Here is a 26,964-nt window from a genome sequence, read left to right as displayed (position 1 = left end):
CTACCTAGTGTGCTGAAGCTGATGACATGACTATTGCCTTTGAAAGAAGTTGTTGATTGAAATGAGCGCAGTTCTTTGACGTCAGTTTATCAAGGGTACATTGAAGATAAATAGAGGCGTTGACCTTCGGGGATATAGTTTTTCATTGCCAAAGTAGACATTTTTGAACACCATATGTCTAAACGCAACGCCTGCCTTGCTGCATCGCATCAGAGCGCCGGCCTGGAAGATGAAACAAAATCTCTTGCAGCACAAAATCTCACTCAGCTTTTATATGTTTTGTCGTTAATATTTACGGGATAAATGGATTTGACGTATGTCTGATAACCACTAGCTCTACATCTCTGACCGCGTTTCAAGAACTGTTGCAAGGAACAAATCGACCTGTAGCATGCTGGCTGTTTCTGGTTTTCAGCTATTTCTCTGACCTTGACAACAATAATAAATCAAGCAAACAACCAACATGAATCTTGAATCGCATATCTAGAACCCATTTCTTAGGAATATAGGCACAATATCACTCAGCCTTTTCTGCCGCCATTTCCACTCTATATAAATTTCCGTTTAACTAATGTACCCACCATCAGGAAAAATCTTTCTACCCTGAGCATCATGGCAAACCATCTTCTTTACGACAGCCCCAGCTTCCCACGGGGGCAGTGGGAAGCTGGGGTAACAGGCGAAAAGGCCTGTTATGGCCTTTTCGTCCGCTCTGCAGTTGTGTGCGCGCCGCTAGGCTCGTGCCGTAGAGCAGCAGACCACAGCGCTGATTACGCTGAGTGGCCGCCAGACAGCAAAATGGCCGCCGAACGGCCGGGTCGGGCCGACAGCGCCGGAACGGGCGAGCTTTAGGAGCCGGAGCGTCCGAACGGACTACCCTGACCATTCCTTCTGGTCTGGACTGATGAGAGGCATGCAACTGTGGGATGGATGCATACGACGGGCGAGCTTTAGGAGCCGGAGCGTCCAAACGGACTCCCCTAACCATTCCTTCTGGTCTGGACTGATGAGAGGCATGCAACTGTGGGATGGATGCGTACGACGGGCGAGCTTTAGGAGCTGCAGCGTCCAAACGGACTACCCTAACCATTCCTTCTGGTTTGGAATGGTACGAGACATGCAACTGTGAGATGGGTACATAGCTGTGAGTTATGTATAGCTAGGTCAGAAGACGATGTATACGGAGGGACGGAGACGAGGAATAAGGTGAAAACAAGCGAGATGAACCGGAGATGTCTTGGATGTGCGTGCAGCGCCGCAGTGGTCATATCGACTGGTTGTGTTAAAGGCGAGATACTCTCTTCCTAGCGATGCGGTGTCATTCAAATATCAACTTGATGGTGAACGAAACCCTATCCGATAATAACATCCTGGTATTGGGTATTGCAAGCCCCGTTTTTTGGGCAATTTTGAATTTATTTCCTAGGTTTAAGGTGTTCGGTTATGCTCAGTTTTTTATATTTCTGCTCGTTTTGTTTCTGCTGTTTCGTTGATTCCGTTTTGTTTTGTTATCTTGATGGCTCGGTTTTCGGTATTTACCCAATTGATGTGTTCAGTGTTGAGTATGCTATCTGATTTTGAATTAACTGAAATAGACACTAGACAGCAATAGTCAAATCCCTGACTTGGTAACGTGGCACGTTCGCCGCACTTTGCACGTAGCCTAGCTCTAATATCGCTGAAAGGTCACCATCTCCTCGTGGTCGGTACCAAATCGGAGGTAATCGAAGCCCTGAATGGCCCTCCTGCCCAGCCAGCGTTGATTGGTCTGATGATTAACCCTCGCCCGCACATGGGGGGGGGGGTTGCCACCCCCCCAGGTATCTTTCTGCTCTGCACTCAACATTTTTAGAGCTAGAAGGCTGATCTTTCGTATAGCTGCTCCTCTATCCTTTTTTGATGTCCACTGAAAATTTCAAGTTTCTGCGATTTTTGGTGTCGGAGATATGACCTTGTTTTTCAGGTCATGTCATGACCCAAGTGGCCAATTCTCAACATGTTGCGTTTGCCATGGGCCTTGTGAGCTTTTGACACCTTGATTTCGGCCTTTTTTGCCAGTCTTAGGTACCTCCCATCTATCATGGAACATGTTGTTCGACGATGTACAGGTGTCAAGGTCAGGCTCAAGGTCAACCTAGGTCATCTAAGATAATTGCGTTTTAGGCTAGCAGAATTTACTTTTTGTGAAGTTTTTTTACTGCATTTTTGGTAAAAGCTTCTCAGATCATGATTTCATATAATATGGACACAAAAACAATCGGTGCACACATCAGTATACACACAGACACACACAGACCTACAAACACATATAATTGACCTTGACCCAACTTGACCTGAAATGACCTCAGCTGCAAAAAATCTGGTCAGGTAGTGTGACAAAGAGGTTCTAGCTGGCTTGGCACCAGAAAACAGCATCGTCATTGGTATATGATAAGCAGCGCACTTGATATCCAACGGTGACCCAAAACAGCAACATTTTTTAGTTTGACCTGACCTGGAAGGTCAATGAATGACCTGAGAAGGTAAAACTGGGTATCATTGGATTTGTCTTTTCCCAAAAAATCTTTTTGGTCTTAACCGCTAATCTCTATCTCCAACAGGAACGAAATGGCGCGGGGGGAGTGGCAACCACCCCCCCCCCCCCCATGTGCGTTCTAGGATGGGAAAATGGCATGTGCGGGCGAGGGTTAACGCCTAACAAGGCTCAGGGTCGGATTTTCGTGGCACATGCGTTGGATAGGACCACGCTTTGTGGAACTCACGTACGAGTATATCTAGCTTTTGATCCACAGGGCTTCTGCGGCTAATAAAAAGAAATCTAGGTAGTTTTCGTGAGCTTCGAGGAGAGCTGTTTTCAGGCCATCATGGAAACATTTCTGGGAGAAAATCAGCTGTTTGCGGGCTGTGCAACTGTTTGCAGATGATTTATTGCGCACCAATATTGATTTTATGATAAACATTATTCTTCATGTAAAAAAAGTAATAAAACAATCACAAAGTACCATTAAAAAATATTCAAACTTCCTTCATCTCCAAATACGCTTCCAATCTACTCAAATGTCGCGATGTTACAATTTATGCATGCATTACATTCGGGTGCCAATATATGTCCACTAGCATAATTTTACTAGCATAATTTAGCATAATTACTTGCAAAATTTAGCGTAATGTAGCAAATTTTCGTTTGGGATGAGGGAGGAGGAGAATAGTTGTGGTGAGATGGGGAATCGGGAAGAGCTTGGAGGGGCAATAGGAACGACTTTGTAAACGGAGGGGCAATAGGAACGACTTTGTAAACGGAGGGGCAATAGGAACGACTTTGTAAACGGAGGGGCAATAGGAACGACTTTGTAAACGGAGGGGCAATAGGAACGACTTTGTAAACGACAGAAGTTTAGAGGAACCCTATAGGAGGTTGGAAAAGCCACAGGGACAGACCCATAATCAACGACGCAGCTGAATTATTTGCAAGTTTTATTTTCAATTGACAAGAAAAATGGATTACAAAATACAAAGCATATGGATGTCGAGGAGGGGCGCTCTGGTAAGACAAAGACACTTTCCCAGAAGTGAATACCTGTGTCGTGTCGCAACCACTCGGCGTCGTTTTTGTCCCCGGAGTCACCGTGTGTGTCCGGGCTACCGGGCGAGTTTCGCCGGGACCCCGCCCCCTCCTCTGTTGTCAGACACCCTGTCATGTTGTCAGACATTCTGTCAGAGCGTGACCCCATGAATTGCCGCGACACAAGGCCCGGCCGCCATAAAACCCTCGCCGGCCGCAGAGGACGCGTTGGCGCGTCGCATCTCCATTTGTCCCCGACGGGGTCGCCACAAAAGGTCTGCCGGGACACGGGACCGCAGCCCGCCGGTCCCGGGCGGTCCGGTCCCGGTCCCGCCCGGTCCGAGCGGTCGCGGCCGAGCCACAGTTTACCACCCTTGCCTCATTGGGCGACCGTTTTAGGGCGGCGCGATCCAAACAGAGACGTCTTGTCGGCGGACTTTTCTCACCGTCCGGCCGGCCAAGATTTACGCCCCGCTCACCGGAGGAATTTGGAGCGTAAGGTAGCGACTGGGGAGCTATCCCATCCGTCCGTGGGAGGCCCGAATTGAAAATATATGGCCCGTCCGACGGTGGTCAGCTCGACTCGGCCCGACTGGCCGACGGAGGTCGCCGAGCTGGGTGCCGGGCGGCGGTGGCACTGCACCGGTTCCGCATTATCCGGCCGTTTCTGAGGCTGCGGGACTTGTCAAATTGCCGGCGCGGTCCCGTGGTAGCGCGGCGGCGGCGGTGGCGGCGGCGGTCTGACAGCGGCGGCGCCAGCGGGACCGCGGCCCCGCTCCCCGGGGACCGACACTGTAATTGTGCCGCCGGCTGGGCGATCCGTCAGCGAATCACTTTTTGATTGCCTGCGGAGGAGAGGAGCCAGCCGAAATGGGCCCCGAGCCTCAGAGCTCCGAACAGACTCGGCATAACTATTCAAACGTGCCGACATGAAACCGCGGCCGCCAGCAAATTGTGTCGTGATTGAGGCGACATAAATCATCTCCGAAAAGGCGTTTGAAATTAGCTTGGATAAGTTTTTGTCCTCTGCGATTATTTCGCAAATAAACTATTGTAGAGCTGCTGGTGCTAATACGAAGTCAAATGCCAGTTGTGTTTGATGTTGTGTTTTGCGCATGTTCATGTTGATGTTGTGTTTTATAAAAGTGTGGCTCAAACGGTCGATGCCTACCAAATGGGCTTCATTATTGCCAAGACATGGATTGGTTTCGTTTCTAACTGGCTGACAGTTGCAAAACATTTTGGTGCCGTGATCATATGAGTACATCGCGGCATCCTGTTTTTCTGATAAAACATGCGTAGGTACACATTTACCAGTATAGCGCCTTTTGGGGCGACTAACGGAGCGAGCGAGAGGGTGAGCCTTGCACGTGCGAAATTTCGAGGGGGTACCTCCAGCTGACTTGTGCACGGCACCCTACTAACCGGTCTCTAGCGATGTGCCAAATTTGAGCACAATCGGCACAGCCGTTCTCGAGATCTGGAAGCGGCACCCTGCACGTGCGCACGTGCAAAATGGGTCCGAACTGACTTTTGCACGGCACCCTACTAACCGGTCCCTAACCATGTACCAAATTTGAGCGTCATCGGTCCAGCCGTTCTCGAGATCTGGAAACGACCCCTGCACGTGCGCACGTGCAGCAGCACCCCAACTCTGGCACATGGATATGCAGTGCCTAGTGGGTGCCTACCTACATGCCAAGTTTCAGCGCAATCAGCCAAGTAGTTACCGAGATATTGCAACAATTACAAAAGTGACACCTCTTCGTTTTGCACGTGGCACGTGCATAAGGGGTCACCCACATGCATCGGGAATAGTCCAATACTTGGTAGAAGGAATGAAGCTACCCCACAAAAATTACCGCATGTAAATCGGTCAAGTGGTTGCTGAGATATAAGCCTCGCAAAAGCGTGACCACGGCCGGCCGGCCGGCCGGCCGCTCATACTCAGAAATTTCCGTTATTCTACGTAAGACTCCGCTCGCTTCGCTCGCTCCGTAACCAGTATAACGCCTTTTGTGGCGACTAACGGAGCGAGCGAGAGGGTGAGCCTTGCACGTGCGAAATTGCGAGGGGGTACCTCCAACTGACTTGTGCACGGCACCTTACTAACCGGTCTCTAGCGATGTGCCAAATTTGAGCACAATCGGCCCAGCCGTTCTCGAGATCTGGAAGCGGCACCCTGCACGTGCGCACGTGCAAAATGGGTCCCAACTGACTTGTGCACGGCACCCTACTAACTGCTCCGTAACCGTGTACCAAATTTGAGCGCAATCGGTCCAGCCGTTCTCGAGATCTGGAATCGACCCCTGCACGTGCGCACGTGCAGCAGCACCCCAACTCTGGCACATGGATATGCATTGCCTAGTGGGTGCCTACCTACATGCCAACTCTCAGCGCAATCGGCCCAGTAGTTACCGAGATATTGCAACAATTACAAAAGTGACACCTCTTGGTTTTGCACGTGGCACGTGCATAAGGGGTCACCCACATGCATCGGGAATAGTCCAATACTTGGTAGAAGGAATGAAGCTACCCTACAAAAATTACCGCATGTAAATCGGTCAAGTGGTTGCTGAGATATAAGCTTCGCAAAAGCGTGACCACGGCCGGCCGGCCGCTCATACTCAGAAATTTCCGTTAATCTAAGGAAAGACTACGCTCGCTTCGCTCGCTCCGTAATAATAATCGAAAATAAGGGAATTGTTTCGCTGTCATACATATAGACGTATATCAAGGATGTATGTACGTCTTTGCAAGACGATATCCTTGATATTTTTGCTGGTCAAGTTAGTGCTGATTGAATTCTACGGTAGTTTAAGTTTTTCAAAGCAGATTTCTAAGCAGTTTTCGACAATCGGAGGGCATCGGGCCGTGTATCCGACGATTGAGGCATTGGCGCCTATACAGCACGGAATTTTACGCCTCAGCGGACACCGTTAAACCAGAATCGGTTCACATCTTCAAAGAGACAACGGCCGTCAAACGCGCCGCGCTGTCGACACTTTCGAGCTCGAGCGTCGGTTTTGTGCCCCTCACTTCGACAAAAAAACGGCGCCCGTGCGGCGATGGCTGCGCACAGCGGGAAGCGGCGCGTTATCGCGGCTGTTCCATCTCAATTTGTGGCTGTTCGACCCTGGTGCGGATCGGAGCGACAGACAAAACTGCCGCTCTGAGAAGATGGACAGAACTAGGCGGGCGACCGCTCCAGATAGGTGGCTAGGAGAGCGGGCTTTGGATCAGGAGGCAGGCGCACCTTCGGCTCAGGAGGCAGGCGCACCTATGGACAGGCATGCTAGGTGAGAAGCCGGTGTCGCGGGGTGGCAGCAGAGTCTCGGTCAGGTTTTATGGAGGCCGCCTCGGCTGTCATGGGGAGCGCCTCTCCACCGAGCTGGCGGCCAAATTGGCCCGGGCGGCACGATGAGAGGAATGTTGAGTGGGCCCCGAGACGCGTCCGCTGCATACCAACTCTGAACCAATGTTTGGGATGGATGTCTTGAAGAACGGGTGCTTTTGTCACGAGGCATCAATTAGGTTTTAAATGGATTCGATAGTGTCCGTTTTGGTGTTTTGCTTTTAGCGTGAATATGAACTGCGGCGGCATGGAGATGCAATGTTTTGCAGCAGTATGAAAACGTTTCCATTGCTCGCGAATGAAATAAACCATGAGATTAGTCAACAAATTCTGAAATGAACAAATGAAAGATTGAAAAAAATGAAATAAATAATTACAATATTGTTAATAGTTGTGTTTCGAATGTGTCATTCTAGCTTAGTTGTGCGTCGGCGAGTGGGCCTGAATTAGTACTGTTTCGTTAGCGACAGAGACACGTGGAGGGACGGAAGAAGGGCGACGTTGTTCATGGGTGGAAGCCGCCTGCTGGCCATGTGTGGACGGGGTGAGAGGCGTCAGTGAGGCAGAGAGGGCGGAGGCGAGAGGACGGGTCCGTGTGAGGTGTTGGTGCCGTTGGAATGGAAATAGAAGACTAGACCAACTCGGACTTTTGTCGGAAACACTACAAGCTATTTCGGCATTTTTCTGGTCCAAGCGGTGAGAAGATGCCAGGTGAGAGCTCTGAGCCTGGTGACGGAGGCACCGGAAGAGCAGTGATGGAGGCGACGCCGGCGTTCGACGCCAGAACCATTCCGGAATTTGACGGAACTGGGAACGTCGTGGAATGGCTGGAGCAGGCTGCTCTCCTGTGCGAGCTACGCGCGGTATCGTTGATGGCGGTGCTGCCGACTCGGCTGCGCGGTGGTGCTTTTGCGGTGTGGTCGCGAATGCCTCCGGAGACTCGCCATCATCTGTCCAGTGTGAAAGCCAAGCTACTGAGGGCCTTCGCCATGGACCCATTCACAGCACAGGCCGAGATGACCAGACGCCACCTTCGTCCCGGAGAAACAGCAGACGTCTATCTGGCGGCGCTGCAGCAGCTCGCTGAGCTGATGGGTGGTCTCCCCGAAAGGGCCATCGCGATCGTCTTCGTCAACGGACTGCCGGAGACTGTGCAGGCCTCGGTCCGTGACGGGCTCGGGGAGAGCTTCACGCTGGAGTATGTCCTGGACCGGGCGAGAGCAGTGCTCTCCAGGGCAGCGGTCACTGCGGCGGGGCCGGCGGCGGCGGCGGCAGCGGCGACGACGGCGGGCGGCCCGCCGCCCCATCACAGTGACATCTCAAGGTCGGCTCGACGGCCGGGTCCGATCCGCTGCTGGACCTGTGGCCGGCTGGGTCATGTCGCCCGGATGTGCCCAAACGGCTGCGGCGGGGGAGCTGCATCAGCGCAAGCGTCTCCTCCGCCGCCCACCGCGCCGGCAGCAGAGCGCCGGTGATCATCATGCTGCTCAACGGACGGCCGTGTCACGCGCTGGTGGACACGGGCTGCGAGGAAACGGTGGTGTTTGTTGGGTGTTTGAACAACTGGGATCAGTGTGAGATAAATATGACAGCAGTGAATGGTAGTGCGGTGCGATGCTGTGGGAGGGCAGCTGTGAGACTGGAAGCACAAGGCCGCCGAGCTGCGGTACGTGCTGTGGTGGTAGCGGAAAGGCTGATGGGTGTCGATGTGTTGCTGGGAATGACCGGATTGGAGGCGCTGGGCGGTGTGTTTGTTCGGGCAGGAGAGGTGCGACTCGGGGGCGGCAGTGTGACGAGAGAAGAGCGATCGGGGTGTGCCGGTGTTCGGGCCGAGTCGAGTGGTATGTCTGTCGCTGTGGTTCAGGCGCGCGGCCCGGGGCTCGGGGACGGCAGTGTGACGGGAGAGGAGCGCTCGGAATATGCAGGTGTTCGGCCTGAATCGAGTGGTTCATCTGCCGCTGTGGTTAAGGCGCGCGGTCCGGGGGACAGACAGATCGAGACGGCGGACTTTCTGGCAAAGTTCAGTGCAGGGAAGTGGACAGTGTGGTGGAAGTGGGCCAACGGCAAGGAGCCTGTGAGGCTCGCAAATACTGTGCCGCAGTATCGCGTGCCGGCCGAGGCGCAGGGACAGTTCGATGATGAGTTGCAGTTGTGGATAGATGAAGGTTGGCTGCAGCCTTACGACGAACGAGAGCACGGACCGGTGCGAGGTTTGATCCCGCTCATGGTGGCGATTCAGGAGGCCAAGAACAAGGTCAGACCGGTGCTCGACTACAGAGAGTTAAATGAGCATCTGGTGCCCCATACGGCTGAAGCCGATGTTTGCCGTGACCAGCTCCGCAAGTGGCGCCGTCATGGAGCCAATGTTGCTGTGATTGATCTGAAGAAGGCCTTTCTGCAGCTACACGTGGCTCCAGAGCTGTGGCCATTCCAGACAGTGATTGTTGGTGGCCAGAGATATGCTTTGACGCGTGTCGGGTTCGGTCTGTGCATTGCGAGTGACGTCATGCGAGCAGTGGTGCGGGAGGTATTAGATCAGGACTCCGATATGGCAAAGGCTGTGCTACCCTACGCTGATGACCTGTTGGTGAACGAGACGTATGTCTCGTCCCAGCAGGTAGCGCAGCATTTTGCCAGGTACGGACTGGAGTGCAAGCCGCCGGAGCGCGCGACAAATGAAGCGGGAGCGAGAATGCTGGGACTGCGCGTGAAGCAGGGCCTCGACGGCGCACTGCGATGGACGCGAGACGACGTGACACCGTCAAAGCCACCTGAGGTGTTGACCAGGCGCGCGGTCTTCGCTTGGGCAGGTCAGCTGACGTCACACATGCCTGTTGCCGGGTGGCTGCGACCAGCCGCTGCCTGGCTAAAGAGGACGGCGAACAAAGCGAGTGACGACTGGGACTCACCGATCGGTGACAATGACTTGCTCAAACAGGTCACTGACGTGGCCCGGCGGGTGACAGAGCACGACCCAGCACGGGGACAGTGGTGCGTCTCCGGCGAATCTGTCACCGTGTGGACTGACGCCAGTGCCATCGCCCGCGGCGTGGTCCTAAGTGACCCTGACACGGGTGAGGTGATCGAAGACGCCGCGTGGCTGCGCACCGAGGTGGACACCGACATGCACATCAACTTGTCTGAGCTGGATGCTGCGTTGAACGGTGTCAACATGGCCGTGGCGTGGGGTTTCAGACGGCTGAACCTGCGCACGGACTCCGTAACCGTTCAGCGCTGGCTTACCGACGCGCTGACAGGCCGAGCCAGGCTACGCACCAAGGCGCAGTCTGAAATGCTGATACGGCGGCGGGTGGCAGTGTTCATGCAGCTGGTGACTGAGTACGGTCTTGCCGTGTCGGTAGAACTTGTGCCGTCAGCGAATAACCGAGCCGATGAACTGACAAGAGTGCCAGGGGAGTGGCTGAAGGTCAAACCGCCAGAGGCCGTGGGCGTGGTGGCCGCCGTGAGGACAGCGCGTGCAGAGGACATACAGGCGGTGCATGAGAGCGTGGGCCACCAGGGGGTGCGCCGTACTTGGTGGTACGCGCGCCGAGAGCTGGGCAGCGGAGCCGTGACAAAGTCAGCGGTCCGGGCGGTCGTCAAATCGTGCCAGGTGTGTACGTCCATCGATCCTGCCCCGTCGCGGTGGAAGCACGGCACCCTGGAGGTCGACCGTACCTGGGAGCGGCTGGCCATGGACGTCACACATTTTCGCGGCAAGACCTACCTGACCGTGATCGACTGCGGACCGTCGCGGTACGCAATGTGGCGCGAGATTCGCCGCTCTGACGGCAGCGAGATCGTCGGGCAGCTAGAAAGCATCTTTTTAGAGCGAGGGGCGCCGGCCGAGCTTTTGATGGATAACGCGACGGAGTTCAAAGGACGAGAGTTGAAGGCGTTCGCGGCGCGATGGGACGTGAACTTGAGGTACCGCGCAGCATATGAGCCTGGCGGGAATGGTATCATCGAGCGCCACCACCGCACCATCAAAGTGATGGCCACCCGTCAGGGCTGCACCGTGCCGGAGGCTGTGCATCGTTATAATGTCACGCCCAAGGACGGCTGTGATATCGCGTCGGCCCCTGTACACGGCGTGTACCGTCAGGCTGGTAGGGACTTGTGTGTACAGTCACATGGAGGCACATCTGTTCCGACTGCCCGCCAGCCTGGCGTATTTCAGCTCGGAGACGCGGTGTGGATTCGGAAACGGGGTGATCGGTGCACCGCGGTGTCCAGGGAAGGCACTGTCACTAAAATCGTCTCACCGCAGACGATAGAGGTGGACGGTGTGCCGTGGCACGTCCGAAACGTGCGGCATCGTCTGGTCGATGACGCGACAGTGATTGCGACAGAGGACGAGCACGGGCAGATGGACAATGACGTGCCTTGTCCGGTTTCGACCGTCCGGGCGCCCGGGCGGCTGGCCATTGAGGCCCCGGCGACGGCCCCGACGGTCGCGCCGACTAACGACCCTGCCGGGGACCCACAGACTGAGACGCGAGGTGACGTGAAACTGGAAACGGACACCGAAGGCCAAGGTTCGGCTTTGGAAAATGAAACGCCAAGTGACCGCAGGGATGAGGCTGAGGGACCGGCGGAAGGTGGGGGTGGACCGTGTAACGATAGTGAGACACTGAGAAGGGGTGCGCGCTGCAGACGGGCGACACAGCTGTACGGTGACCCCATCCCGAGCGAGACGGTTGAGTGAATGTGTTCCTTTAGGAACAGGGGGGAATGTGTTTCGAATGTGTCATTCTAGCTTAGTTGTGCGTCGGCGAGTGGGCCTGAATTAGTACTGTTTCGTTAGCGACAGAGACACGTGGAGGGACGGAAGAAGGGCGACGTTGTTCATGGGTGGAAGCCGCCTGCTGGCCATGTGTGGACGGGGTGAGAGGCGTCAGTGAGGCAGAGAGGGCGGAGGCGAGAGGACGGGTCCGTGTGAGGTGTTGGTGCCGTTGGAATGGAAATAGAAGACTAGACCAACTCGGACTTTTGTCGGAAACACTACAATAGTCAATAATATTGTTCCTGTAATTTAAAGACATGTTTAAATGGCAGCCAATAAATTGATTATTCTTACACCCTTTATTGACTTATCTTTTCTCTAAACCTCAGGGTTTATGTTGACAATAACATTCGATGATTGAATCAGTAATCTGCAATCTCCCTGTAGGTTGTGTTGAACACAATTTGTTCCACGCATCCTCTCTCCAAACATGTAAAACCACAATCCACACCACAAAACCACAATCGACTCTTAACACAAATACACACGCAGCAAGCCTTTTGATTGCTGGCACCGAGTCCACACATCGAGGCGTACCGCCTCTCTCTCTTTGCCCGGCGTATTTGCTCGTCGGCCCGTGATTTCGACTATCATGGCTTTAGTGGCATTCAAATACTGGCCAGCCGGAGATCAGCATTTTATTGCATTCGAATGGGGACAATAAAACGCGTTCGATCGGTCGCGTCGCCTCGTGCCGCTAGCTCTGTGTGTCTATCGCCGACTAAGGTGTCGTCACGGTCCGGCCGCCATCAATCAAAAACACCGCGGGATTCCGCGGATCGGTGTGTATGTGTGTGTGGTGTTGACAGGCGCGTGGGACAGGCTCATGTGAGATGAGATGAGAGGGGAGGACGGACGGAGAGGGGAGGGATGGGGTGGGGGGGGGGTGGGGGGGACCGGACGGTCGGCGATGTTATTGTTGACCCAGGTGGTCGGACCATGGTCCCTGTTTGTACCGTCGGCCGGCCGATTGGTCCTGTTTGATTTACAGCCGTTCACAGGGGGACGAAGGACGCGCCCCGAGAGGGTGGAAACCCGAACACCCCTCCGGACAACAGGGGATCTCAAACTGGGTAACACGGGCAGTCTCCCCAAGTCATTACTCAAAGTCAGCTGACAAGTGCCAGCGCCAAACACCTTCCACTGAGAATTTAGTTTTGGTTTGTGGCGTTGAGGACAACAGCGCAATTTTGCAATTGGAACATACGAACTCATCAATTGAAGCCCCCAAATGTGCTACTTGAATGCTAAAATGGAAATAGCACACTCATTTTACGATCCACTCTTGTATTTTTCTTGAAAATTGGTAAATGAGCACTGCTCGTTGACACTCATCAATAGCATATTATTTAGTATTGGCATTATCCGTCTTCATTGTTCAGCTAGCAAAGACCCTACCCCACCACAACCCACACCATTCCCATGCAGCCCTCAACCCGCCTCAGCACCGGTTTGAGAGCCCCTGCGTAAAATCAACAGGCCGCTCATGTGTTGGCCATCTCGGATTTCGGGTGTCCGGTGCAGCCGGGCGGCCGGCGGGTGTGAAAACACGGCACCACGCGGTGGGGGAGCGGGGCCGGCCCCAGCGCGGTGGGTGCCGGACTCTGCCTGTGGTGTCCGCGCCGGCAGCATGTCCTCAGCGCTGGACGCGAGTTTCGCCGTGCTCAGCTACCTGCTGTACCGGGAGAGCGTGCTGCGCTGGTACCGGGAGCTCTCGGTCGTCAGAGGCTGGCCCTGGGAGGAGGATGTGCGACTGCCGGCGGCCTGGAACGGCTGGGGGTGTGCCAGCAGGGCGCTGGGAGGTGATCAGGAGCTGCAGCACGTGGACAAGGAGGAAGAAAATGAGGAAGAGCTGTGTGAGGAGCGAGAGGTCGCTGAAGAAGAACAGGTGAAGGTGAAAGAAGAGCGAGAGGAAGAGGAAGAGGAGGGACAGGATGAGGAGCAGGACACCGAGAGGACCGAGGAGGCTGGCAGTGAGGAGGATGGGGACGAGAGACCTCCGGGTGTACCCTGGAGCCAAAATGCGCGGATTGTCAGAGTCAGTGCAGGTAAGATCTCCGTTGAATGGTGATAAGTTCTGTGTTTCTATCTGTATTCTGTACGCACAATTTCTCTGACCCAGGTCAGTGTTTGTCTCCTATTCACAGCGACTAGTGATGTCAATTACAGAAAATCGGAATACCGATACCAAACCAAATACCGACCAAAACCGTGGGTAAATACCGAAACCAAACCAACTTTGAAAGCTGATGGAAATACCAACTTTTTACCAATTTCTTAGCCTCTTATCCATTAGTAAGGGTTCATAATACCAACAAAATACCAAACACATTAGGATTGAAAAACCAAATACCAAGTTGGTATCGGTTTGGTATCGGTATACCAAAAAGTTGGTATCCGATTGACATCTCTAACAGCGACACCTTCCCAAACTCGGTATGTAGAGTCAAGCACAGGCGGCGCAACGAGGGGGTACGGGGGCACCGTGCCCCCTTTCATTTTGGCATTTTAACATTAGCCCTTATGGGCGTTGCAGGAAAGAATGGGACCAAAAGTCGGCAGTGCCCCCCCCCCCCCCCCTCCCCTTAATTGAAGGTGTTCCGCCGCCACTGAAGAAGAAATGTCAAGCGGAAGAAACGGAGACCCTCATTCACACTTTATTGACTCCCTGCTCTTCGTTTTTATGATCCGAGGGTCCGTGTGTGTCAGCGTGTCACCAGAGCCGTGTTAAATGCTCCGAGTGACCGTGACTGCGAACTACGACGGAGATTCGGTGTTCAATTACCTCTAGTAAATGAGAGGACGTATGCCAATTGTGCACATTATGAGGATGAAACCGGTGAATATGTTCACTGGACACTCACTGGTTACCCACGCAATCACGCAAAGACACCCAGATACGTCCGTGAATAAGCTTGTTAATGGTTAGCTGGGTCCTTGTTTTTATTTAATCAATGAATGAAATCATCATCATACCTTTCCAATTTCCATGACATATCAGTAATTTATTTGTAATAGCATATTCCTATGATCTATAACATCATGCAACTACCCTTGCATGCAACACACATTTAACACTTTCGACTGTTGCACTAGACAGCACTGTGCATGCCGTCACTTTGCACTCAAAGGCACGCTCCCCCTCCCCAGTACCACGGCCACATGTGTTTCGTCCACCGGCTATTCCGTTCCCCTCCCCTGCCCTCGCAGGCCAACCGTCGCCCCTGAGAGTCCGGCGGGGTCCCTCACACTCACCCACATGGTCCAGATGTGTCGTGTTCAAATGGTGACCTTACTTCGGCAGTGCTTGTCGTGCCTGTCCCCAGTGTTGGATTGAGTTGAGTTGGTCCGTGTGGCGGTCCCACGGGAGCTGTAGGTCAAGAGGGCAGTGGGGATGGGAGGCAGACGGGGGAGGGAGAAAAAGAGAGGGAGAGAGAGAGAGAGGGAGAGAGAGAGGGAGAGAGATAGAGAAGGCAGAGAGCCAGAGAGGAAGAGAGAGAGAGAGAGAGAGAGAGAGAGAGAGAGAGAGAGAGAGAGAGAGGAGAGGGTGGTGCGGCGTACCGTCGCGTCGATTGTGGTCAGCCAGCTGATGTTCTGGGGAGAGCAGGGGAGAAGAGGAGTTGATGACAGTCGGACCGTCGTCGGACAGCTCGTCCCGGGAGATATCTGCCGTCTGCTGTTAGACAGAAGGGAGGCAGAGCTGGAGGGAAGTGGTGCGAGACTCGGGATAAGTTGCAATGAGATCGGAGCGGCGTGAACTGAGCATGACACCACTCAAATCGAATTTATTCGGGCGAGTGCATTGCAATGTGAAGACGCATAGGCGCTTCCAATTTAATTCAATTGAACTGAAACCATACAGGCCTTTCATTTTTTAAGCAATGACTCCAATACTTTCACAGAAATTCCATAATATCGATAGACCATTTTACTTTAAGAAATCCGCAAACATCCCCTTAAAATGTCATTTGGCCTCATCGACTTAGCCATACCTACAATTTGAATGACTGTAGACGGCGGCATCAGTCCTGCAGTTACTCTTGACACATTTCATCTGTTGCTTTGCACAGAGGCAGACATTCCTCATTGCAGTTTGCAGTTGCTGGGATCCCAGATTCTCCCAGAGATTCCTGAACAAACAGCACTTTCGATGATGTACGTTTGCTTCTGTTCACTTTCTGCTGATCTGCTTTATTTTTGTTCTACATACATACTTCAGTGTCCGTTGTCGGGGCATGGTTTGAGCAAGCTTCATCTTTCTGCTTTTATTTTCAGCTATTCATTTTCATACTAATGCCTCTAGGCTCTATGTAAATTCAAAGGCGTAGGAACAGGTGGCCGGGGGCCATGGCCCACCCGCCACTTTTCAGCCATTTTTAAGGTAAAAGCTTTATTTTCAATTAAATACAAAACTAAGAGCAGAAATTGGCTCAGCAAGGTGAGATGAGCATAAAACTGCAAAGAATTTCTTGATAAGGGTATTAGGGCTCCCACAAAGTGACATTGAAGTTTCGCTCCCCCCTCCCCCCCCCCCACCACCACTTTTCGTGAGATTCTTACGCCCATGTATGTAATGTCAAGTTATCAATTGTCAAATCAGTGGCGGAACATTGCGTGGTTGTTGGCTGGTATAGTAGCAATTATTTTTACTATCATTCTACATCATCATTCTACATTCTACATACATCACTGGACGATTCTGTAGCATAGTTAGGAGGGAGCTCTAAACCGAGCGACCACCGAATATAAAGAAAAACGGCTTTTGGGGCGACAAACGAGCGCGCGTGAGGGTGAGTCTTGCACGCGCGGAATTGCGGGGGTGGGTACTTCCAACTGACCTGTGCACGGCACCCCACTAACGGGTCTCAAGCGATGTGCCAAATTGGAGCACAATCGGCCCAGCCATTCTCGAGATCTTAGAGCGGCAACCTGCACGTGCGCACGTGCAGCTGCGCCCCAACTGTGGCACATTGAAATGCATTGCCTAGTGGGTGCCTTGCCTACCTACATGCCAACTTTTAACGCAATCGGCCCAGTGGTTACCGGGATATGGCAATTGTTACAAAACTGACACCTCTTCGTTTTGCACGTGGCACGTGCATAAGGGGTCATCGATATTCGATATGTATCAAAAATCAGAAATAGTATTATACTTTGCAGAAGGAAGGAAGCTACCCTACAAAAAAAAAATACCGCAAGTAAGTCGGCCCAGGGGTTGCTGAGCTATAAGCCTCTCAAATGCGTTACGGACCGGGTCGGGCCGCTTATGCTGAGATTTTTCCGTTATATTGGAGGGACTTCGCTTTGCTCGCTGCGCTCGCTCGCTCGTAATTACGCTCGCTCCGTCATACTTTTCACTAATTTTTACCGGCCCTTCTAGTTGGAATGACCTCTCTTGTCTTCATTAACAGATTAGGCAAAATAATGTCTTTGCAGACTACAAGTGACTAAGACATTGCTTATAAAGGCTTTAAGATTTACGCTGCAGTCGGCGTTGGAGGGGTTGTTACTGAACTGAAATTAGCCTCTCGAGGGTCACTCAAACGACCGCCTGCTTGGCTGCAGCAGCCAATCAGCGTGCAGCAGCTGGCGTCACGTGACTGTCGGTCATGCACGCCTGCCGCGCCATTAACGCCGCGGCCGTGGCGGCAGCGCGCCGGTGCTCGCCGCCGGCTGATTAGCCCGCCGGCCGCCATCTTGGATTCCATTTACGGCGTTCGGCCCGGGGAGGATGGATTTTTTGTTTTTATTGGGGCTGTAAACGCGAGCGGCGGCGGCGGCGGCGTCACGCGCCAGAAGTCACGTGACGCGGACGGCCGATATACCTGGCGGCGAACGGTGCGCGGGAGGCGCGCGCCACCGTCGCACCGCCGCGCCGGGACGTATGAATAAGGCAAACGATAGGTGATTGCTGCGCCCAGCCGAGATGGTAATAAAACGATATTCTGCTCGGAGATTATCGACAGGCCGAGTTTATGACTGGGCCCAATGAAGGAAGACAATAATCGCTGGTTGACAGTAAATGGGATTATGATTTGATGAGGATGACTGCATACTCGGCGCTTTACTGTCTGTCTATGCTAATATTGGCCTTCACAAGGCTCTGGCTGGTCAAATATTCATCAGAAGCAGTGCACCATCGAGCGTTGTCGGTCTTTACCATCTTGGCTATAAACGTTTCTGCAGGTATTCTCTGCGCGTAATTATGACAATTGGCAGTTTTATGACTCCTCCTGGGAAACCGAATCACATGAATGTACACTGTGCAGTATTGTGAAGATTGTATTGTATTGTGTATTGTATTGTAAAGTATTGTGAACTGCACTCACCATTGCGGTGCAGAGCGGTGTGCAATTATCGTTGGGAGACCTTTTCCACGTCGGCTTATGACGCTGTTCTGAGGTTTCTTCTTTCAGCCACCGCCGGGGAGGCGGTGTTATATCGTCGTTAGTCCTTCATTCGCTTTGTATAGCGCGGTTTTCTGATGTTGCCCTATACCTGAATATGTATCGCGGTTACTTCCTTGTATATACGGTTGATATTTCAGAGTATGTCTCCTCGGAGACAACACGCATGCGGCTAAAGGAATATTCTCTTCATTTCTCTGCTTTATGGACATGGTTGGTGTTTTAGCAAACAGGCCATTCATTTTACAAGTATTCTCACAACGGACTCAGATGTCGTAAATAGGAAGTGAGCCGAGTCTGCTTAGCTACGCTTTTGGAAGCAGTTTTTACTGTTATCTCGAACCTGCACATCGCAATGCTTAGAATAACCAATAAGACCTTCCCAGTTTCCACTGTAATTCAGTTCCTCAAACCTTCTGAAAATCATCGGGCTCGCCGCGCCCAGAAATCACCGGAGCTGACCGTCGCGACGGTCAGCTCCGGTGCGTCGCTCGCTTTCCGTAATGTATCCGCTCAGGCCGCGCGGTAGGTAGACTGTGCCGTCCTACACCGGAGCACGGCGGAACACACAGAGAAATATTGAGCGATGTCAAGTTCAATATACTCGTAAATAATTCAAATAGCTTCAAAGTTCTACTTCACTTAGTAAAATATCTTTAGTTTAAGTACTTTCGTGATAAATAAGCAAGGTATCCGTTGCACAACGTCATAATAAGTAAAGGCATCAAGAATAAGTTTGTTTTTATACCACGTTTATTGGTTAACTAACAAATATCGGCAGTTTTATTACACCACACAAGCATCTTTACGTAAAACAGGATAATGTAACAGCATAACAGATGTTCAGATACCTAACTGATATGTTTCTATGCAAAGCATGTGTATCCATACGCGAATGAGTGTTGTGTCGCACTGGTAATTGCGGTACACATCCAAAGCACCGTTCGTTTACGTCGACCCGTGTAAATTTAGCGAAATTTTGAGCTCACGCTGACGGCGGCGGCGCCATTTTCGCAATATGTCAGTTGTGCGCCGGGGACCGCGGGGGCCGGCGGGAGAGTGTTGTGGCTGCATGGTGCACAGAGTGGGTTTGCCCATTCTTATGCGATCAGTGAGATAAAATAGTGCTGTGGTGTTTATCTAGTTTGATAATAAGCTGGGCAATGAGTGAATGAGTGAATAATAAGTGAAATACTGCATTGTGGTCATCGTCTGATAACTGCCATCAAGACCGAGTCTGAAATCTGAAGCGGAGCGACATTAGAGGAGCTGCTGGAAATTATCCAGCTTTGTCGGAGTGCTAAGGTGGGCTTGCAATTTTTTAAGTGAACTGCTGTCGTGCTATGAAAATAATGGATGCACTTCATGCTTTTCTAGGGTTGATTAGGTATAGTTATACTTATATTTTGCCAGATAGGCAATAGAGAGCCGATGGCTTATTAAATGAACGATAATTTTGGCACAGTGAAGTAGTGCGTACAGATTGCATATTATTCATTTATTAATTACGGGCAGTTGACGGGAGACGGGCGGTGGCTGAGGCCTGTAGCGGCGCCCATGCGTTGTGAAATATCAGCTTATGTATATGATAAGGTTATGCTTTTGCCCTAATCTAACTTTTATTTCCGTCAGATGTGATGTCGATTCTTATAAATAAACGACAAACAAACAAATAAACGTGTTTGCAGCATGGGGTAGGCATTGAGCATCACAATGTTTCGTTTCATTTAGCTAATAGGCTCGCGGCTGGCGACAACGTCCCGCCGCGTGTCGCTTGCTTCACAAATTTTGCGGGCCGAACATTAGCTTTACCAGAAAAAAATCGTTATGATAACCGTCATATTTGTGTAAATTTACCGCCATGAATTTGTGTACGATTACCACGCGAGTGTTCCTTTTGGTACTTTTTACCAAAAACACATATTTGTGCGTAAATGTAACGCGAGATCCTTGGTAAGGTTACACTGAAAGCGGTTCTCCTACACAATAGTGAAACACTCCGAAGCTAGCAAAACACACATATATGTGTTCTTTTAGCCAGAAAACAGAGTAATTTTACACCAAAAAATGTTCCTTTTGGTACTTTCAATTACACCGTTTTTCCGCTCAATATTTCTGTGTGTGAACGCATATAGCGGAAAACCGCAGTCAGGGGCGGCGAGGCGTCGCACGCCTCGGCTGTAACGTTTGGCCCAGTTCGATATGATGTGGGCAATGTGGGACTGAAAAGGTTTAGCAGAGCTTCTTTTTTATGTTTATTGTTAGTGATGATATTGATAAAATTGTGGCCATCTATGGGAGGAATCAAATCGTTTGTACCGGTGTTAATTTTTTAAACACTTTTGAGTTTTGAAATGTGTTCAAATTGTGATTTTTTACGCAAGAGGTACACATTCCTAAAATTTGATGTTTTGAAAATAATTGTGAGTCACTCACTTGCTGGAACTGTCACTGCCATTTATTTTGCAATTTCTATTATTTACAAATACTGACTTTATAAAGCTATTGCTATTCTTAACATCGCGATGTAAGGTGCTTCGCTTCAACATGTCCAATCAGCCAAATAACACTAATCTTTACCCACAATGTGACTACCCATCCATAAAGGCAGTGCAAAAAGCGTCGACGACTCGAACGAACCCGTTCACACTGCATCGCTCCCACTTCTGAGCCGCATTATCACCTGCAGGCTGCAGTTCACACCTCGCGTTCGCACCATCAGCCGACTGGGCCGTCGACCAATCAGGAGGCGCCTACGGCGAGCAGTGCACGCGGCCTGCACTCTGAGATTTAATTACCGCTCGACGTCGTGATAGCGGCGCGCTAATATGCCGCGCCGAGTGTGGCCGACTCGGCGCGGCGCGGCGATAGCGGCGCCTCAAAAGGCCGCCATGTTTGGCCGTCGGCCGCGGCGGGCGGCGACGCGATTAGATTCGAGCGGCGCTGGCCGGCCGGCCGGGCCGCGGGCCGGCGGGCGGAGCTCTGCCGTGATACGACGGCCGTGTCTGGAGCGGACGGATTTATGAAGGAGGCGCTGGGACGCCAGTGTCGCCGGATTAGCGCCGCGCAGACGCCGGATCAGGCGGCTCCGGCAGCCCGAGCCGCACCGCCGCCGCCGCCCGGGGCGGGGGCGGGGGCGGGGGCGGTGATAGAGCGCCGCTCGCGACAGATAGCGGCCGCAGTGAGCCGCCCGTAGCTTCTGACTGAGACGGAACTGACAGCGGACAAGGGCGGTCCGCTTTGTGCCAGATACGGCGGCTTTTCGCACAGTCGATAGTCGTGTTCTTTTGAATGCCCTGTGCAAAGTGTCTGATTCATTGCAGGCAGGCTCAATATGCTGCACACTAATCTTTTTGCAATGCTTATTTAATTAATACAAAAAGGCGCCTTAAAAAAGAATACAAAAATGTTATTGTCTAGCGGGAATGAAGCTTGGTTTCTAAATCATGCGTGCAAATTTATTTAGTTATTTCCTAATATCCTTCCTCAACATAGGCGCCTCATTTCCAACCGAACGATTAACTCGCCGTATGATGCAATCCACGTCAGGCCAATAGTTCCTGCCCTCCCACGTGCTATCTGCCAGCCTCTAAGCCACCGCGACCTCAGCGACCCAGCCAACTGCACACAAATCGATAAACGTTTTAACGACTCCCCTGCGCCCGCAGTGACGGCCTCACGGCCGCGCACCGGTGCGGGGCACTCTGTATCGGCAGTTTGGACCGTGACAGACCGTTACAACCCACTCTGAGAACCCAACCGGACAGACAAACAGCACCGAAACACAGCCTCCGGCCATCGTAACACACCGCCCGCCGGCCACCGCGGCCCGCGCGTGGCCAACGGGACACAACACTTGGTCTGAGCGCTTCCAGGGCGCCCCACCTGGCGGCCATTGGTTCTCGGCGCTGTACACATGCCTTTCAGCCCGCCGCCGCCGCCGGGGATATCGGGCGGCGATTCTGACCGCCGCGCCGCCGGCATCCCGCGCCTAACTGTCCTGTTGACACTGCCCGGACACGCCTTTATTGTCCAACATTAGCGGGGCTAGCGGCGGCGCGCGAGCGGCGATCGATTCCGCAATGAATGACGCGGCGATCGGCGCCGCGCGCGGCTCCGCCCGATGACAGCTCCGTTGTTCCAGGGCAGGGCGGAAGCCCGGCGCGCGATGGGACGGGGTGGGGTGCGCCGAATGGTGGGCGGAGGGATAGGGGTGAAATGTGGACCAGCGGACAGGTGGGAGGCTCGCGCCGGGAGGGGGATAGGAGCTGGTGGGAGCGCGTTTGACATGTGTGTTATGGATTCTTCTTTGCATCTGTGTGCTTGAACGAATACGAAATTATTCACGACTACTCGTCACCGTATATTCAGAGACGTAACGATTCAACTCCTCGCCAGCTGGCAAATCAGGGTGAAATAATCATTCATGAATTAAATTATCGGAGAGCCAGAAGTCTACCAAAAAGAAGCATGCAATAAAGTCATACCAGCTCACCACCACAACCTCAAGCACGAATAATTACAGATGCGCAGACAAACACACGACAGACAGTAGCACAACTCTAGCCAATCGTTCTCCAACTGACCCTTGGCCGTCTGTTGTTACAGGGAAGACTCGCACCAAGGACAAGTACCGCGTGGTGTACAGCGACGCCCAGCGACTGGAGCTCGAGAAGGAGTTCCGCTACAACAACTACATCACCATCAAGAGGAAGCTGGAGCTGTCGCGCATCCTCGGCCTGACAGACAGACAGGTGAGTCGATTCAATGGGGAGCTGCCAGGCGCAGCGTGAAGACCTGGTTAGGAAACTACGGAGCTCAGTTGAAAATTATGTGCCAATCATATGCACCTACTGATCAATAATTAACATAACTATTCAGTTAATTGCACACTATTCAGTTAATTGCACCGATCCAGTCAGCATGAGCAACAAGATTTCAAATTTCATCACGTAATCAGGCGGAGCGATAAATATAATCCCACGTCCTCTCAACCGGCTACGCCACCTCTGAGACGGCACAGATCCTGCTCAATACTCCGCTCTCAACGGGTGATCCCAGATTGGGCTGTCGCAAAGATAGCGGCGGAAAATTCGGCCATTCCTTTCGCTCTCTGGTTTTTCATCACGCCACATTTGCAACGCTCAGCAGATTGTTTATCACACTTATGGTGCAATGCAGGGCTGCGAAGCACATATAAATCGAATAGCTGAGTAAGCATTAGCCCTGGATTTTTAGGGACAGTCGCATGATAGTTTTCGCATGCCACACTGCGGCCTTCCACCGTTTAGGACAAGGGGACGAACATCCGAAACGCCTCCTCTGAATGGGACGATTCAGGACATGGAATGCTGATATCGCCGGCCCAAAAATGCCACCAATTTCTCCCAGACATGTGTCGCGCACGCGTCGCGTCTCAGATTCCTCGCGACGTCTTCGTCGTCGCCGGCCGCGTCGACGCCGACGGCCTCTCGTGGGAGGGTCGCGGCTGCCGCCGGGCTGAATCGCGCTCTGTTGCCGTCAGCTGGGAGGGCCGGTCTCATCCAATTCCGGCCAAGAATGTCGCCCGGAACGTCCGAGGCAATAAATCGAGTCTGGCCGGGTGTGTTCGCGCCGGAGGATGCGGCCGGCCCGTCGGGAATCGCGGTGCTGGTCCGGGCCTCCCTGGACCGTCTGAGACCATCTGAGATCCGCGGAGACCCACGGATTTCATTGGTGAACGCGTCGCATGTGCGGGGCCCGGGCGGGCGCTGAGGACATGGGACACGGCAGATTCCTCGAATGGCGGCCAGCAGTGCGTCTGATTCATCTCTCACACCCACTGACCGTGTGAGTGTGTATGTGAGCCGCATCCGGGCCTGAATCAGTGCGAGCGGGCGCATTCCGGGGGCGGCGGCATCGCCGACCAGCTCTGGCCGCCGGTACCTGGGTGTTAATGGCGGGCGCTAACAACACCAAGGTCGGCGCTGCGACCGCGGCCTCCTCGGACGCTCCTCCGGCCTCCGAGTAACGCCCCGGGGCTCGCAGTGCCTCAGTCAGGTGTGCAGATTGAGTGAGGGGGGAGGGATCGGCCTGCTTCTCCCAGAAATAGGGGGTGAGATGGAGGTCGCACCTTGCCGCGGTCACATGTTTCGGGAACCGGTGGTGAACCGGCTCGGCACCTGTCGATCCAAGTCGGGTGTGGTGGTGCTTATAGATGCAGGTATACGAGTCAGATGTCATGAGCTCTGCCATCAGCAGGCATCAGCCAGCTACTAGGAAGAAATATTGTGTTTTATCGTGGTGCTTGATGGGTGCGCTAATTGGGCACTGGTGTAACCTCTGCGCTTGTGATAGTAAAAATAAAACCTGGATTCTCGCGTTGTGTTTTATTAACCCGCGCCCGGCTGGGGGTCCTGGATTTCCACGCCCTGCTGGGGGGGGGGGGGGGTGTGTGTTTGAACACCCCCCCTTCTAACTCGGTTCCTGGGCCACGTAGCGATACGCGGAAGGCGGCGTTCGAAAGAGCGTCAAAAATAATGAGGAAATCACTTCGGTCAATTTTTTGGTCAGGTCAAAGGTCAGGTCACCAGAGGTCATTGAAGGCAAAATTTCGCCGATTTCCAGGTCGAATGTCGACAATTTCCAAGAAGCCAACGCATAACTCGAGAACCAATAGAGCTACAGCGCCGCGGAAAAACGCATTCGATAGCCCTATTAACGCCCTTTCTGAGTAATTCTCTCAGATTTGACCTAACGTCAACGGTTTTGCCTGCAGGGGGCAAAAACTGCAAAAATAGCCGATTTTTTTCGGAAACGGTTTTTCTGCAATAACTTTTGACCCAAGCCTTGTACGAGCTTACTTTTACCGGCATCGTGTTCCTCTCGTCAAGACGCATCGAATGAACTATAACTTGACCTTGAAAGGTCAACTTGAAAATTTGACCTCAGGTCAAGGTCATGACCTGACCGGAAAGGGTCATGTTGCATATCAGTCGATCCGTATCGTCGAGCTGAACACATCTAGGGCGTTTTCATCGCTCTAGCATGCCTCTATCAAAAGTTATTTGCGGAAAACTGTTAGATACCATTCGTGACCTAAGATGACCTCAGGGCATAAACAGGGGTCACGGACACCATTTTCATGTTCAGTGTGTCTAAACCACTTGTAATTCAGTGTTTGGGAGTGTTTATAATGTCTTTCGTCCAAAAGAGGCGCATTTCAATTTTCTCCCATTGACTTATAATGGGGAGGTCGCAAAATTGACCTGACCTTAGGTCATCGATATGAAAATTCTGAGATATACATTTTGTACATGCTATTGCTCTTAGCAATCGCTGAAAGTTTCAAAGCGATCGGTCTCTCGGTGTAGCTATGACAGACATTGAAACTTTTTATGAGGTGAGGTCACTTCAAGTGACCTGGTGACCTGACCTTGAATGACCTTGGTCTGAAATTTTCACAACATGTGTAGAATTGATGTATGATAAGGTGTACCAAAAACGGCGGCGCTCCGCGCCGCCGTTTTTGAGATATTCGCGAAAAACCACAAGGGGGGTGTTCAAACACCCCCCCCAGCAGGGCGCGGGTTAAAGAAGACGTTCCTTTCGGCTTTTATTGTCTTTAGCCAAAGGAGGTTAGTCAAAGTGTGGCCGCAAGTGACAAGGCCCAACAGTCGAATCTCCGGGGGCTCTGCCCGCTCCGGCCCCGCCACGGCTCGGCCGGCACACAATGTTACACGTCACACATGTACGTCATATCCCGGGGCCAATCAGGAAAGGATTGCCATATTAGGAAGTAAAGCTGGGCGATCGACAAGGAGGCTAATTGATAGGACGGGGGGGGGGTTGATTTAGCTTCGTTACAACTGGACAGTGGACAGTCTCAGCCCGGAGATAAATGATATGCCAAAGTTGATGATATGGGGTAAATGAAGGGCGGTTGGGTGCTCGCATTCCTGAACTGTGTGCTTAGATGCACTGACATTCCCTGAGCTGTCATATTGCGTACCACGTCCCAATCACAAGCGTAGGCATTCTGTTTACGTATGGGAATTGCGCATTTCACACATTTTCCGTCGCACATTTTATAACATTCTCACACCTCTTCGAGTAAAAAAAAGTATCAATGCTCATGTGGAAAGCCTGACTCAAATGTTATACAATGGCTCTTCAGTCTTCACTCTTCATAGTTATATTCTTCGTCTACTTTCAGTGTTCTCAAATAGTGAACAGCTCAATTCGATCGCTGATCTGCTCTCCCTTTGGCTGGTTAGCTCATGGCAGGAAAACTTCACTTAATTTTGAAAGTCTCGACTCCGAAGGAACCTCCAACAATTCCGCCATGTCTGCAACACCAAACTGACCTCCTATTCACCCTGTCTCTGTCCCCCAGGTGAAGATCTGGTTCCAGAACCGCCGCGCCAAGGAGCGGAAGCAGAAGAGGCGGATGGAGGAGACGGCCAAGAGGCAGATGATCGATCTCCAGCAGGGCGGCGGTGGCGGCGGCGGCGGTCCCGCTGCCAGCGACATCCAGCTGGGAGGACTGAACCACGCGCACCTGCAGGTCAGTCATGTCACAGTCAGGTCATTCAGGTCACCAGTCAGGTCACGATCAGTTCACCAGTCAGGTCAACGTCAGATATCGGTTAATTCACAGCGCTAGGTCACATTCAGCTCGGCGTACTGAACCACGCGCACCTAAAGGTCAGTCAGGTCACGATCAGGTCACAGGCAGATCACAGTGAGGTCACAGTCAGGTCACTCGTATCACATTCAGGACTCAGTCAGGTCTTTATATGTCAGTTAGGCACCGGCCAGGTATCAATCAGTAAGGTCACAGTTATGTCACAGCAAGGTACCCACCCAGCCAGGT

At 52.4% G+C, this 26,964-nt stretch overlaps 1 protein-coding gene across 2 annotated transcripts in view; it reads left to right on the top strand.

Moving 5' to 3' along the window:
- LOC122380688 (homeobox protein CDX-1-like) overlaps nucleotides 1-26,964 on the top strand; it is a 53,303-nt gene that overhangs the window by 22,778 nt on the left and 3,561 nt on the right. Inside the window, exons 1-3 of one of the 2 annotated variants that reach the window (XM_043364067.1) lie at nucleotides 13,229-13,751; nucleotides 22,719-22,864; nucleotides 26,485-26,655. In XM_043364067.1, coding sequence (XP_043220002.1) covers nucleotides 13,334-13,751; nucleotides 22,719-22,864; nucleotides 26,485-26,655 — 735 coding nt within the window. In that variant the 5' untranslated portion in view covers nucleotides 13,229-13,333. Of the gene's footprint in view, nucleotides 1-13,228; nucleotides 13,752-22,718; nucleotides 22,865-26,484; nucleotides 26,656-26,964 lie in introns of those variants that run through there. The other variant, XM_043364066.1, reaches the window with a different exon arrangement.

The sequence above is a fragment of the Amphibalanus amphitrite genome, unplaced genomic scaffold (genome assembly GCF_019059575.1).
Source record: "Amphibalanus amphitrite isolate SeventyFive unplaced genomic scaffold, NRLGWU_Aamphi_draft 000104F_arrow, whole genome shotgun sequence".
NCBI classification, from domain to species: Eukaryota; Metazoa; Arthropoda; class Thecostraca; order Balanomorpha; family Balanidae; genus Amphibalanus; species Amphibalanus amphitrite.
This window is presented reverse-complemented; position numbering and strand designations above follow the sequence as displayed.